Source organism: Centroberyx affinis, unplaced genomic scaffold (assembly GCF_046629955.1).
Source record: "Centroberyx affinis isolate AG114_WGS23_722 - 3 ecotype Tasmania unplaced genomic scaffold, CSIRO-AGI_Caff_v1 ptg000946l_1, whole genome shotgun sequence".
Taxonomy (NCBI): Eukaryota; Metazoa; Chordata; class Actinopteri; order Beryciformes; family Berycidae; genus Centroberyx; species Centroberyx affinis.
The window spans coordinates 209,222-223,875 of NW_027279520.1; the positions used below are offsets into that span (position 1 = coordinate 209,222).

Sequence of the window (14,654 nt, forward strand, 5' to 3'; positions counted from 1 at the left end):
TAATACATGAAGCTGCACTGTATTGTCTCTCGATTTTCGATTTTCAGAGCTTGGGTTTTGTGCCTCAGACTTACAGTGCAGTTCAACTACTGTGTCTAACAGGTCAGGGTGAACAGGAACGGGCAGGTCAGAGCGCTGCTCTCTGATACCTGACACTAAAGAGTCAGAGGGTCAAGAAGACATAAAACCTGATGCAAGCAACCGCCGGTCCGACTGCCAGCATGAAGCGGTAAAGGTCACTCATCTCATTCGAGCAGCCTGACGAGCAGCTCACTGATGAAGACTCCAGCAGCAAGGATGAGGAGCATGAGCAGCACGGTGAGGCCACGCCGTAAAACCAGCTGGCGGACTGACAGAGCCACTCCCACGGTGAGGCTGGCTGTTCCACTCTGACCCAAACCAAACACCTCCAGCTTCCCCTCCTCTGGGATCACAGAGCTGGAGCGACCCGTCTTCACCTCGGCCTGTTCCTCAGCAGAGTCTGGGGTTTTGTTAGAGAGTTGTACTGAGGGAGAGGGAGAGGAATGGATTTAAGTTTCACATGGAATCTTCCTAGTGAAGTTTAACCACACACTAGTGCCCAGAATGAAGGTGTTTATATGGAGGAATAGAAGGAATAGGAAATAAGGAAGTAGCCTTTATTTACCCTTATTTTGTTCCCTTTTTGTTTCCTTGTTCCCTTCTGTGACCTGGACTCCTGCTCTCACCAATGCCTATTCAGACAAGGAGACATTGACGACAGCTATCTGCAATGCAAGTCAACTAAAATACATCTTTTTAGCAATTCAAAAAAAGAAAAAATAACATTTTACTACACAATATTAGTATGGGAAATGCTGGGCGCAAGGTTTAATTTGCAGAGAGTAACTTGATTGCAAGGTTTTATCTGCAAAAACAATTTCATTGTAATGATGCTTGAATCAATGATATTCATCCACAGACAAGGGATATCCCAGGTGTCGGCACTCACCTCTTCAGTGGCTTTCTTCCAGTTAAGTTTATACAGGAAAATTAGAAAGAATGTGGACTGTATCAAGACACAAACGAAAAACCCTGCCCACAGCCCTAGAACAGAAATGGAAGGAGGGAGTTATTAGCTCTATAGTGCAAGTCTGATTAGACTGTTATAATATAAATCTGATCTGTCCTCACCTACAATGCCCATTTTTGCAGCGAACATCAAAGACACTCCAATGGGGAAGCCAATGAAGTAGAATCCCACCAGGTTACACAGAGCACCAATCATCTGCTTCCCTGCTCCCCTAACAATGCCACCTGTCACACCCTGTGGAGGTAAAATACACATACATCCAAATTCTGCACACAGCACTAGCAAGTCTGGTTGGCTTTGCTCAGCATTACTTTGTGCAGCAGAGGCGCTCACCGAAGTGGCATCAGCAAGGTGGATGAAACCATACATGATCATGATATCAGCGACCCGTTGAACAATTTCTCTAAAAGACATGTAAATAGAGATTCTTTTTCAGATACTGAAATCATTGTCAAAGGCAGCTGAATACAAAGTTGAAGGGAAGAGGCTTTTGAGTGCTTAGGTGAAGTAAGTGCATCTACCGTAATGAACTCCAGCCAACTAATCAATAACATTAATTGATGGATTTGCAATAAACTGGAAATGTCTGTGGTAGTAATTCTGTCCCAGCCTGAATTGATGGTGCTGTAAAGTGTAACTGAAGCAAGGAGACAGGCTCACTTCACTGTCAAGGATCAGTGTCTTTTGAGGTTAATACATGATGAATTACATGATAGGAATACACAAGCGTGACTGTCTGGCTTTCTGTGCCAGGGTTTGCCTGAGAGTTTTGGTTTCATCATATTGTGAGTGCAGAAAAGTGAATGTTATTTGTCCAAATCTGTACTTACTGCTCCGTGGTGAAAATGTATCCAATCACATCCTTAGATGCACCAAGACAAGCTCCAACAAAACATGAGACTATAACTGGATTTGGCATGAGAAATACAATACATATTGAGTAAAGCTGAACAATACATGAATGCATAATGTAGATTAGTGTGCATTTTTAAATCACAATTGACAGAGAGAGCAGAAGGTCTAACACGGATCTTTTGGTAGCATGATTTTGATGTAATGAACAAAAATGACCAATGTGTTTGTAGAAAGTGTGGTTTGTAGATCAGAACTAAGGAAAACATGTTAACAGACCCAGAAGAAAGAGCTCTCCTCTGTAATATAAATTGACACAGTAGCATATAGGCAGGCTTTATTTATGCATTGATTCATACGTGCACAGATGAGGGAGACCTTGCTGGACAGCTTGGCCTGCTCTGTGTTCCCAGCACCAAGAGCATTTCCAACTCGCACGCTGGCAGATACAGAGAACCCCAAGGGGAACTGTGGGATAGGAAGAGGCAAGGAACGGATCATTGTAGCAACCAATTATCTTAAAGGAATACACCAAGATTTTGGGAGATTTGCTTGTTGTGAACATAGACACCAAAATCATTCATGTGTCCCTGCTAATCATTCGCTCCAGTGCTCCATGCTGACACTTTAGCATACAATATGTTGAGTGTGTAGAAGACTATTGAACATAAGCTTATGTGCATACTGATCTTAGTTTCTCTCAGTAATTTTCCTCTCCTATGCTACGTTCTTCTTCAATACTTTTCCAACGAACTAAAGTTGATAACCAGTTCCATATATGAAGTGTGATATTCCGGTAATCTTCAATATTCCACTGTTGCCATGTATTAGTTGTGTTTGCCCAATCCCAAAATTGCACACATATGCACAGACACTGACTAGTTTTTCTACCTTATCCTCACATTTGCTTCCACCCTTGTTTGTCTCTTTTTTTATAAAACGGTTGCACTTTCCCATAAGTTTAGTTCAGGCTACTCAGACAGACTATCTCTGTACACTGTTCTCTATATATTGTATACATGCAATAGTTAAGAATTTGCTGAACAACACTGAACCAGAGCAAGGCTCATTTCTTCAATAAGTGATAGTAGGCGACTAGCATTTTTCAAACTATTGTTTTTTTTATTATATGTCCTATAGATTCATAACATTTAAAAAATAAATGTTGTTAACTCATGTTGCTGATGTAGCAAGGTTTATTTTTGGAATTATTTCAGGTGAGCGACCACATTACACTATACCGTACTACACAGTCTCCCATTGCCCAACATGTTCACATCCTATGCAGTGGTCCCCTTTTTTATATCATATTTCATGTACATTTTTACCAATCTCCTACACAAAACCACCAGTTGACTGCATATATCATTAAGATTACTTAGCTTTAGAGCTGCTACAAGTTCCCCTTTTCTCACTTTTTAGATGCTAGTCAGTCACCGACTATCACTCAAGATATAGTATGCTAGTGTGTTAGCATGGAGCACCAGAGCAAATGATCTACAGAAAACACATGGATGATCTATGTTCTCATCACTTAACAAATAAGCTGACCATTCTCCCCAAAGCTTTGTGTATTCTTTTCAGCACATCTTCAAATAAGACAGAACTTTCTCAAAGGTGTATGCGTTATTATTTCAGCAATCCAAAACATACTGGCAGAAGACCAAGATAAAAAGAAAAAAGTGAAGAAAGAGTGTAGAAGTCCTAATTATAAGACAAAATGTACTGTAAGGGGATTACCATGTAAGCAATAGCAGCCAGCTCGTAAACTATAGACTGAGCTCCCAACTCAGCCTCACTGATCACACCTGCCAGGAATGCTCCGATCTCATACAGCCACCACTCCAGACAGTGCATGAGCATGCTGGGAATGGCCAGGTGGATGAAGGGACCCCACTCCTGCAGGCAGTCCTGTGACCAGCCTAGGAGTAAAAGGTTCGTGGGTCAATCGAATGTAAACAATGTAACTTCCCCACTGAATCTACCATAACAAATATGTTGGATTCATCTAAATGTATTCATAACCATTTAGAGATAAATAAGACAAAATACACTGCCACGACAGACTTTAATTTTACTGACAAATTGTGAGACTTAACTCTAACTTCTTTAACTTAGAAGAGCTGTGTCACCGCTAACCTCTCTCCTACATACCACTAAAAGAGCAGAGGTACAGTTGTCAAACATTACTTCGTGGAATGTTAACAATGAACAACCAATTAAAAAGATCTGAAACGCTGAAAACGTGAATAACGTAAGAGGCACCTGAGAAGCAAACACTTGATCACGGCCAGAACGAATCCAGAGAACAGAAAACATTTTAATAGCATCAAAGTTATATTGTGGTCTAATGACAAGTTATCCCTCCATTCAGCTCACCTTCCCATGTCGCCTTGTGAAGCCCCCGAAAGCAGATATACACATACAAGAAGACAGCCAGGGAGTACTGCGAGATGGCATTGGCTGCCGCAGATCCACTTTGGTGGGGTCAAGAGGGTCAAATAGGTTTATTTACATCTGATCATCGGCATCCAAACATAGATATGAAACAAGACTTCAGATAAATGTTGTTTCCAGTTAATTATTGAGACTATTACAGATATTTCAGACTAATTTAGCTCTAAAAACATGCTATAGCCTTTAAAGACTTCATTGTTGCTGGGTAGAGGAAGAGTGGTGGGCGTACTCACGCGACACCCAGATCCAGACGATAGAGGAAGAGGTAGTTGGTAATTGCATTTAGGACATTCCCCATCGCTCCGGTTATCACCTGGGGCCACATGATGCCCTGTAAGCCAAAGCACACACAAAAACATTGTGTTGACACAGTATATGTTCATAACCACACCTGTTATTAACCTACATTGTGTTGAAAATGCACAACATTAACTCATCACTGACATGAATAACAATCTTTCAGTGATTACTGTGTATCACACCAGTGGTTTTGTAGCCAAAATGCACCTGATTCTGAAGATACCTCCCTTGCAGCTGGTACATGAAGGCAGCCTGCAGAAACAAACATGGGACAATGACTTGGATTAAATACAACGGCAAAATGCAAAGCACCAGGCAACAGGAATGGGTTTTTTTGTTTGTTTGTAAGAACACAGAGCAAACTGAACTCACTGGCAAAGCAGGAATGAAGATGTTCACATACAGCTGAGAGAGTCTTTATGGCAACGGAAACAAAGGAAAGTTGTAATTAAGCAGACGCAATCGTGCTGCACTGAATAACATGATGATAGATGATAGGTATATGTGTAAGTGTTGAGTTTGTGCTGTTAAGCAGCTGTGATGCAGTGATGATAAAAGCTGTACGTCTGGTTTTGGTGGGGAGTGGAAAGCGTTCACCTGGCGACTTCTGGGCTCTGCCTGACAGCCAGCAGAATGGGCTGAGTGTTAATGAGGACGGCCCAGCAGGGGAAACAGGATAAGAGCAGAATCAAAATCCCCCTTTGCAGTATCACTCCTACTCGCTTTAGGTTACCGCTCCCATAAGTCTGCATGACAGAGATTGAACAGTGAGTCAGAGATACAAAATATAAAATAATACTTGCTCATGTCCACAACAAAGGGCATAACTGATACAAGAAAACAAACTTGATCCAAAAGAGCCTTGTTGAGCTGGTTTCAGGTGGACCAGAGGAATACACTGGGAACACAGCAGTGGTGGTTAAGACCTGCTTAGATAAATAAAATGAATGAATAATCTCTGTTGAGGATACTACCTGAGATATGAGAGTATCGCATGCCGATGCCAAACCGGAGCCAATGGAAATACCCGTGACATTTATTACCTATATTGAAATGAAACATTATTAAACAAAAATCTTGATAGACAAGAAAAACAGGTTCAGGCTTGGATAGATAAATGGTTGGATGAAATAAGTAGATAAATTCAAGAGCAAAGCTAGAGATAGGATGACAGCAAACCGGAGACCAGAATGCCAACATAAATAGATTTTGGAAAACTGTAGCTCTGAGCTCTCTCACTGCTATTGCCAACGCCACCCCTGCCAGCTCTGTTTTCCCCAGGTGACCACAGAACACCATGCTGACGAAACCGATCAGAAACACCATCAGCTGTGAAATGACCTGAAATGCAAAAACAAACAAAATCATGTTCCCTCCTTTTTTTTTTTTTTTTTTTTACCTTCGAAACATAAATCATTCTCACTGAACATAAATTAAATGGTGCAACAGTAAGTGCAGAATAGACCTGATCAACACATTAGAAAACATTATTTAAAAAGACCTTGAGTATAGGCCTAATATATATCATATTGTAAATTGAATGCATCCTCAAGATCTTTTGCCCAGCACTTGCTAAAATAACTGCTACACATAACTTTCTGGCCAGCTTTTGATTTTGAGATTATGACAAAAATTTCAAAGGATCTTGGAACTATTTTTGGCCGTTTCTTCTGTCAGTTGACTGTCTGCAGTCAAATGGGTATAAACTGTCAGCCTAAGGTCTACAAATTATAAATAACTCATAAATTGAGCAAGCACAAGCTTTGCTAGGGCTGAGATACAATGTATATATGTATACAATGTATGTATACAAATGTATATCTTTATGTATATCTATATGTATATGTATATCGTTATGTGTCTGATATATGAACTGGAAAGGCTTCTAAAGCATGTATTAAGGGCACTAAAAGGGCTAAATCTGTAATAGCATTCAGAAGCCTCTAATAGTCTTTCAGGTCTTTGGAATCTGGCAGTATATTTTTTTATATGCAGTTTAGAAGTTTTTAATACGTTTATCACCGGTGTAATAAAGTAGGTGGGAATTAAAAAAATGGGACAATCCTTGTCTTAAAACCAAAGTGGCCATTTAAGGCCGGGATCAGACCCCTTCTAAATTCATGTATCCACATTGTTGAGTCCCTACCATGTCTGAATAGTGTTTTGATGAATAGCAATTCAGAAATATAACAAAATGATGTATGTGGCCTACAAAACACTTTTTTAAAATTTTTTTTTTATAGAGATACAGGCCTACAAGCACCAACAAAAGGGACGTCCCAATAATAAGTCAAAGATACGCATTCAGTCAATCATTCTCAATATTATTAAATACAACATTTATAACTAGGACAGCATCTGGCCTTACTAAAACCTTGAGCCTGGTAGTAAATTTTAGCTACTTAGTACATCCAAATGCAGTCTTACCACTGGTCCTGCAAGTTTCAAAAGTTGAACAATTTCATTCTTGTAGTCCACAGGTATCCAGAGCTTGATGCTTTCCAGGCAGGTGCCACAGCAGGCCTGTGAGTCAACACCATGAGCAGCATCAGTAGGTGTTTGGGATGTTTTGTGTTGTCCATTCACTCCTTTTGTGCGGGAAGTTTTTGTTGCTGAATCTTCCATACTGAAACGAGATTCAGCACAAGACAGAAGTCTAACCTATGACTAATTCCCTTCAGAAACAGGCAAGGAGGCTGAGGATGTTACAATCAATAACCAAGGCCCGCCCACCCTGCTCTCTCTCTCTGTGAGAGCTGGCGTGTGAGCAGGGGCGTTGCTAGAGTTTCTGGTCCGCTCTGCTCCCGACCCTCCGACACGCTACACACTCCAGGAAAACTTTGGACCTAGTCAAAAATAGTTTGTTAGTTATCCTTTTAGTTATTCAAGGGTGGCAGAGCTCTTACTGTTAGTGTGAATAACCAAAAGCCTCATGTGTCAGTGTGTGGATATACATCTATTATTAATAAACACATTGTATGAGTAACAGACCGATTGTGACGTTACATTCTTACAAAAGTGAAGGACGACTTAAGAAACTAGATAGGTAATGATACATTATCTTCACCATCAATGTAGTAATGAGCTAAAATGAAATCCCAGCCTCGAGTGAGAGCATCAATTACCATTACTGGTCAATCTCTAAACCTGGTAGTCAAGTCAAGTCAAGTCGAAGTTTATTTAAAGTGCAATATCATACCAGGGTGTCTGAATACACTTTACAACAATGAAACAATATTAAAAGAATCAAGGAGAGACATAACAATAAATGATGTAAAAGTTAAACAAAATAATATCACAAAAAATAACAGCGGTAGAGAAATTAGGAGGTTTAGGGTTGATTATAGAAGAGTGAGAAAAGGTAGGTTTTGAGTTGTTTCTTAAAAGCTGCTAATGAAGGGGCAGTTCAGTTCTGATGGAAGTGGGAAGGTTATTCCAGAGGAAAGGACCATGGTCAGAGAAAGCTCGACAGCCAGCTGACTTTTTGTGCATTCTAGTTAGTGTTAACATTTTAAAATCTGATCGAGCTTGTATGGGCAGCCAGTGAAGGGAAATCAGAGTGAGTGTGATATGATCAAATTGGTTATAGTAATTGCGCTCTTGTGGCTGAAAACCATATAAAATCAAACAGGGACTGGGCACAAACGCAGGACCTTGCAGTCCCCAAGACCTGCCCTTCAGTGCTGCTACAGTTCAACCTGTTAGCCTGTTAGCTTGCTCGCTAAGTCAATATATTGAGATAGTAACATGAGGAAATTATTGTGGTAGAAAGTTGAAAAAGGATCCTGGTGAAAATAGTTTTTTTCACCTGTTGGTAAGTCAAAATATTGTCCTTCAGGGTTTCCGTAGTCAGTTTGATTATAACTGCAAGCCGATGCTTTTCGTAAGTACCTGCCGAGAGTTGAATTTGAAATTGTGGCTTTGAAAGTTTGGGTAGAGTTTGCAGATTTGTACTACATGTAACATCAATTTTGAAACTGTTTTCCAATGAAATTGAAACTGAATATTGAAAAACTGAATTTCAAACAAGTAAATACAAGTTACATGTTTTAAAAATTCTGATTCAAGTTAAAAATCAGCAGGATTGGTTCAAGTTACCGCATGGGAACTTCATCCACACTATACCCGGTGTTCTTGTTTTGGGATCAACCTTTGGCTGTTAGATCAACTGTGGGGAGGACACAAAAATAGATGCATAATGATAGACCCTAATGTCTTGAAGAGTCATTAGGGTGTATCATTAGGATTGTTGCCTCAATCTGTAAAAGTAAAGTTTACAAGTGTTAGGTCTAGCAAGAATGTGGAAAACATGTTTTTTCAAAGTCTGCCAAGCTAAACTGGCATTCAGCATTTCTCAGCTGTTCTGTTGGTTTACAAAATCACAGTGGGACTGGAGGTGTTACTTTGAGACGGCCCACACACACACATTAACACAGACCCACCTAGTTACACTGACAAGTCTTTACACACACACACACACACACACACACACACACGCAGGCACGCACACACAAACAAACAGGTTTATACTCTTTCCTCGAGGCTCCACATCACCCTTAGTGCCCCCACTATTACACTGTTTGTGCTATTTCAGCTGTGTTTCTGTGTGTGCTATTATATAAAGTGTTATTGTGTCAGGCAGTTTTCTTACAGTAACAAGCATTTTGACCCATTTAAATTGATTTTTCTTTTTTACATTTTGGGAGATTACTATTATTATTGTTTATATTTGCAGCAATCAGGTAACCAAAGGTCGGTTGAAAAATTTACTGTTTGGAGTCATGTGAAAATGAAAGACCGAAAGATGTTGGGTTTAATTGAAGATTATATTTCTTTTCGATAAATTCTGTTGAAAATGTCTTGGCTTTGATTTCAGAGTATTTTCTTTTTTGTATTCTTGAAAAATAATTGTTGTGAATCAAGAGTTTGAATTTGAATAAAGACTATTTTTTGTGCTTTTGAGTGTTATGGTTGAGGCTTTGCTTTTAGTTCTTTAAAAAGTAAAGACTTAATTGACTTTATTTTGAGTCAGTTAAAAGAGTGTAAAGAGAGTCTTTACACTTCACACAGTTTTTTTTAAGTTTTTTGACTGAATTGTGTTATTACATTATGCACTATCTACATTATGAGCTGCTATAAGGCTTAATAGGCTAATGATAATGTGTCTGAGAAACAACTGTATGCCTGTTTCATTTCTGTTTTTTGACTTGTTTAAATTATTTAATGTTTAAATGTTAATGAAGATAGTTGAAATTTTCCATCCCTATTGCAAACTAATTATTGTCAGCCAGCTTCAAAATATCGGTAAACAAAGCTTTCAACCTCCCAATAAAAAAACAATGTAAAAACTAAATGAAGTCTGTGCAATGCAACTGGATTTGCTGTGTTTAACTAGCTCATCTGCCTAGCCCGCATATTTATGTAGCTCCCACTTTGTTAATTGTTGTCAAGTCATTTCATGGTTGTAGAGACACAAAAATGTAATGAGAATATGCTCAACTCACTTCCTCCACCTTCAGGTAGATAAATCAGCCAATTACAGTAAAACAAGACACATACTTGTCTCCTATTACCTCATTATGTGACATGATTTTCTTCCCTCGTCCTCGCAGAGCAATACCTCTCTGGAGGATCAATATTACCTCTCTCTGGTTGTGGCTCTCAGACTCTCCCATTGGGTGGTGCTGTTTTGCTCTAATTGAAATTTAAACTCTTAAAATTTCTGACACGCCAGGCTGCTTCATTGAACTTTTAATGGATTTCTAATCATTTAATCAAATAATATAAGCATTTGTTTCTCCTTCAATTGGTGCAAGTCATTATCACAGTCAGACAACATTACAACATACAGTCAAATATAGAGTCAAACACTGAGTTCATAGCTTTTTTAAATTTATTTATTTATTTATTTTTGCGACTCAACTGTTCAACTGTTTCCTTTGCCTGGGGGGCCGTGGCAGTGGAGACGAGAGGAGAAAAGAGCAGAGGGGGAAAGGAAACGAAATGGAGAGGAGAAGAGAAAATTAGAGGAGGCCAACGAGAGAGGAAGGGGGGGTGACACCTAGCGTAGGCTCTCATTCATTTTACTGGTTCAGTGATGCAGCAAGGCCCACCAGGTCCACCCACCCACCAAATTGTATTCCTGCGCCCCCCCCCCCCGTCCCAACCACACGCACAGAAGCACACACACGTAAATATGTTCCACCAACCAGCGGGGCTGGCGTCCGCCGTGACGTCACACTGCAGTTCTTCTCGGGCTCCACTGGATGACAGTGGCAAGTCACCGCTTACATATGATGAGCCGTCATTCATAATGGCGACCGTTTCAGTGTGTGTACGTGAGTGCATTTGTATATGTGTTTGTGTTTGTGTTTGTGTGCATGTGCGTCGGGTGGGGTTTGCGTCCGATGGGGTAGTAATGGGGTATTGAGGAGGTGGAGTGGGTTTAGCAGAGGGGGTAGGTGGGTTGATGTAGGTGTAAGGGAGGGCGGCGTGGAGGAAGGAGGGGCGAGGGGGGGGGGGGGGCAGTAAAATCGCAAATGAGAGGAAAATTGTTTTGAGTCACAGCAGATTTGGTGGAGCGAGATAAGGGCTGATGACGGTGGTGGTGGTGTGATGAGGATTAGGGTGGGGGGGTAGGGTTTGGAGAGAGTAAAAGAGAGGAGGGGGGATGAGAGGGTGTATGGAAGAAGGTTTTTGGGAGGGGTAAGAGTATTTGTGCGCACAGTGTGACAGCGGGTGTGCATCTACGCCTGTGTGTGTGTGTGTGTGTAAGCTGGAAAATTTTTCCTGACTACGAGAGGGGAATTGAGGGAAAAGATGAAGAGATAGCTGGTTTAGATAATGGCGGCCAGAGAGGCGGATGGGGTGGGGGTGTGGGGGGGGGACAGAGTGTGTCACACAGAAAAGATAGTGTGATGGAACAAGAAAGAGTAGTGCAATGATGAGACAAAAGAGGTGAACGTTTGATAGACAGAAAAAAAAGGGGAGACAGTGCATAGGGTGCGCGGAGGGAGGTGCAGGCCATGGATGAGAGGATGGATGGATGGGGGGTGGGAGGGGGGGGAATTGAAGGAGTGCCAGGGTGATTCAACGTGTTCCTCTCCCTCCTTTGTTGGCTACGTTGCGGGTAGCTTGGTGGTGAGGGCTTTCGGCGAGAAGCAAGGGAACAATGACGCAGAGGGACTCGTAGCGTCTGCTGGGGCTGATAATGATGATGGTTAAAATGATAACAATAATAAGTAGCTTCTCGTGGAACCCTAAACCGCCGGCTTGTGACGCATACGTCACAGATTATCACACATGACACACTGCACTGGACACACAGGGGCTATCTCACGTTGGCAGTGTGTGTGAGAGAGAGAGAGGGAGAAGGGGAGAGAGAGAGGGTGGTCAGAGGGAGCAAGCGAGACACAAAGAGAGACAGAGGTGGAAATAGAGAGAAAGAAGGAGAGGGGGGGGGAAGAATTATGCTCGGAGTCTGTCACCTGCATACACTTCACATTCACATATAGGACACACATGGGAGATGTGTGATGGAAGTCAAAAACGAATGAATATGTGTATTTGTGGCTGCCCCTTTTGGACGTTTGCAACCTTGTGTAATTGCGCTTCTATTAGTACAGAAATTAAAAAGAAAAATCCAAAGCCGGGCACTCAAAGAAAGCTAAGATGCAGCATTTTCAAATGTGGCAAAAAAATGTACACGATGGAGATGAGGTTACCACATATTTTTGACCACAATTTTGGTTTGAATCAGAACTGATGCAATGTCTCCACCTACTTAATTTGAATTTTTGAGCTCTTCAGTGATTCTGATCTATTTCATCAAGAACAAATAAGAGGAGCGTGGACTCACCGCACTGAAATAAGAAAAGACGATACAGATGAAAACTAATTTAGCCGTGCCCGAAGCAAAAGAAAATTTAGTGTCTGTGCTTTTGATGAAGACATGATTTTCTTTGGTGAGTCACATAAAAAGTACTCTAGCTAGTCATGGTGACGCAACACTCGCATTGTTTGGAGATGGCAATGCACTATAAAAGTATGGTTTGATTTTTTTTTAGCTGTTGTTGAGATGACGTTTTCAGTATTTTTAACTTCACCAAGGTTGGCTGAGGCTACAGTTTACGTCCTAAAAACAAAGGTTTTCTGGACCCATGTTTATAAAAATCAATTCACAATCCTAAAATATAATTGTCAATTTTCTAAGTAATTACAGACAATTGTGGCTTAATCAGTTACTTGTCTGACCTGCTCAAAACAGGCATCAAGGGTACACAATTTAAATTCCACTATTGATTTAACAGTACCGTCCTAATTCAATGGACAAGCCTTCCCAAGCCCCACCAAGCCTGATTTCTCCACCATGACTCATCCACCCTCTAAAACAATGCGGCACTGTGGTGCTCAGTCCCTCATGACACACTGTCCTTTCCATAGCACCCTTGATGAAGCTGCTGGTTTGTCCGCAGGGGTAAACACAAACAGACAGCGCTACAATGTGTCTCACGGACCGTTCACATGGGCGTGAACACGAACGTAAGAGCAGAAAATCCAGGAAAATATCAGAAGCAAACAGGTTTTTGAAGACATCATGTTTCATCCACTCCAAAAGCTTCCCATTAAGCTCATGGGGTTATTATGTATGACTGGAAGAAATCTATTATGTGTGTGTGTGTCTGTGTGTGTAGTGGTGGAGGGGGAAGTTATTATATATGTGACAAATCCATGCTCGGAAATGACTATGCGGACCATGCTTTGTTGACTCATGGACTGAAGAAGCTCATTGACTGTGGCAGCTGGTTGACCTTGGAGAGAAAACAACCTGTTTTTCTCACTTTCGGTCTTTCTTTCAGGGTTTTTTTTCCTTTTTCCTTTTCTGAGGAAGTGAAGCAGGAGATGTATGATCTGACATGAGAATCACAGAGCGGCAGAGAGCGGCAGCGACCTCACCCTTAGTGCTCTAGGCCTCAAATACACGAGCAGTTTGAAATGTTTTAAAAATATGTTGGCTCCTTAAAAATTTACACAGAGAACCTCATTTTGGAACTGGATTGAAGACAAATTAATTATTGTATCTCCTCAGTCCAAAGTCTGAAAGGCAAAAGGTCTTAAATACAAAGTAGACAGATCTTCGTTTGGGCCTAGTGGCCTTCATGTGGAATTATATGTTTTGGGTTTAGTGGCACCAACATGGAAACACTGGGAAGGCGCATCCTTTCAGACATCAAGATACAAATGATTTTAGCTGTAAGTGCGCATAAGGAAGGGTTACATCCATTCCAGCCATTTCAATTTGAAAATCAAAAATTTCCCACCTGAAAAAATTGCTGGCCTCCAACCAGCCTTCACTGCATTCTTTGTGAAGACCGTTTCATTCCCAGACTTGACGGCAACAGCGTCCTTGTTGGGACCACATCACACATTAAAAAAATCCAATATGTTCTGGACGCAGCTGCCCAAAAGCACTTGTTCAAGAGACCACATCATCCATCACTTCAAAATGTGCCAGGCCTTTTGCAACTTCCACGACTCCTGTCTAGAATCTGCAGATGTCTCCCTGCTGGTCCTTTGCATCCAGAACCAAGCGCTGCAGTCTTGCTGTCTTACTGGCCCCACTTTTGGAAACTCGCTCTTCCAAGACTCCCTAGAGAAGCAGGCACACACACAGGCGCGCACACACACACACACACACACACACACACACACACGCACACCTCCTTCAAAAAAGCTGCCATAACTTTCCACTTCTTACTTTCTTTCAATATGTATTTCAATCTCCTTCTGCATCCTCCTTCACTCCTGATTAATTTTTGTAGAGCACATAAAAGTATTAAGTATTATTAAAACTCGTTTCTGTACTGGGCTAAGCTATATCATTATATATATTTTAGATGTAGTTTCTATAGTTTAGAAATTCATATTGTAGAATTTATATTGTTTTATACTTCATTTTTGTCCCCCACAATGAAATTGGGGGGAGGACTACGGA

At 41.0% G+C, this 14,654-nt stretch overlaps 1 protein-coding gene across 1 annotated transcript; it reads right to left on the reverse strand.

Annotated features, from left to right (window-relative positions):
* Window positions 1-245: 245 nt before the first annotated feature.
* On the reverse strand, window positions 246-7,285 carry LOC139646053 (multidrug and toxin extrusion protein 1-like). Its single transcript, XM_071521953.1, has 16 exons — window positions 7,088-7,285; window positions 5,900-6,001; window positions 5,635-5,703; window positions 5,258-5,406; window positions 5,033-5,075; window positions 4,868-4,912; window positions 4,594-4,691; window positions 4,283-4,380; window positions 3,644-3,825; window positions 2,263-2,371; window positions 1,882-1,957; window positions 1,385-1,454; window positions 1,153-1,285; window positions 971-1,065; window positions 647-713; window positions 246-505 (listed from the first exon to the last, which is right to left on the reverse strand). The coding sequence occupies exons 1-16, from the start codon at window positions 7,283-7,285 to the stop codon at window positions 246-248; spliced, it is 1,794 nt and encodes a 597-aa protein (XP_071378054.1).
* Between the last annotated feature and the right edge of the window lie 7,369 nt (window positions 7,286-14,654).

Excerpts from the sequence above, each read along its gene's own strand:
- LOC139646053 (XM_071521953.1), bottom strand. The coding sequence starts at position 7,285 with ATGGAAGATTCAGCAACAAAAACTTCCCGCACAAAAGGAGTGAATGGA. Across the intron at positions 714-970 it reads GGAAGAAAGCCACTGAAGAG|GCATTGGTGAGAGCAGGAGT; the intron begins GTGAGTGCCGAC and ends TTGTCTGAATAG. Across the intron at positions 506-646 it reads AAAAAGGGAACAAAATAAGG|TACAACTCTCTAACAAAACC; the intron begins GTAAATAAAGGC and ends CCTCTCCCTCAG.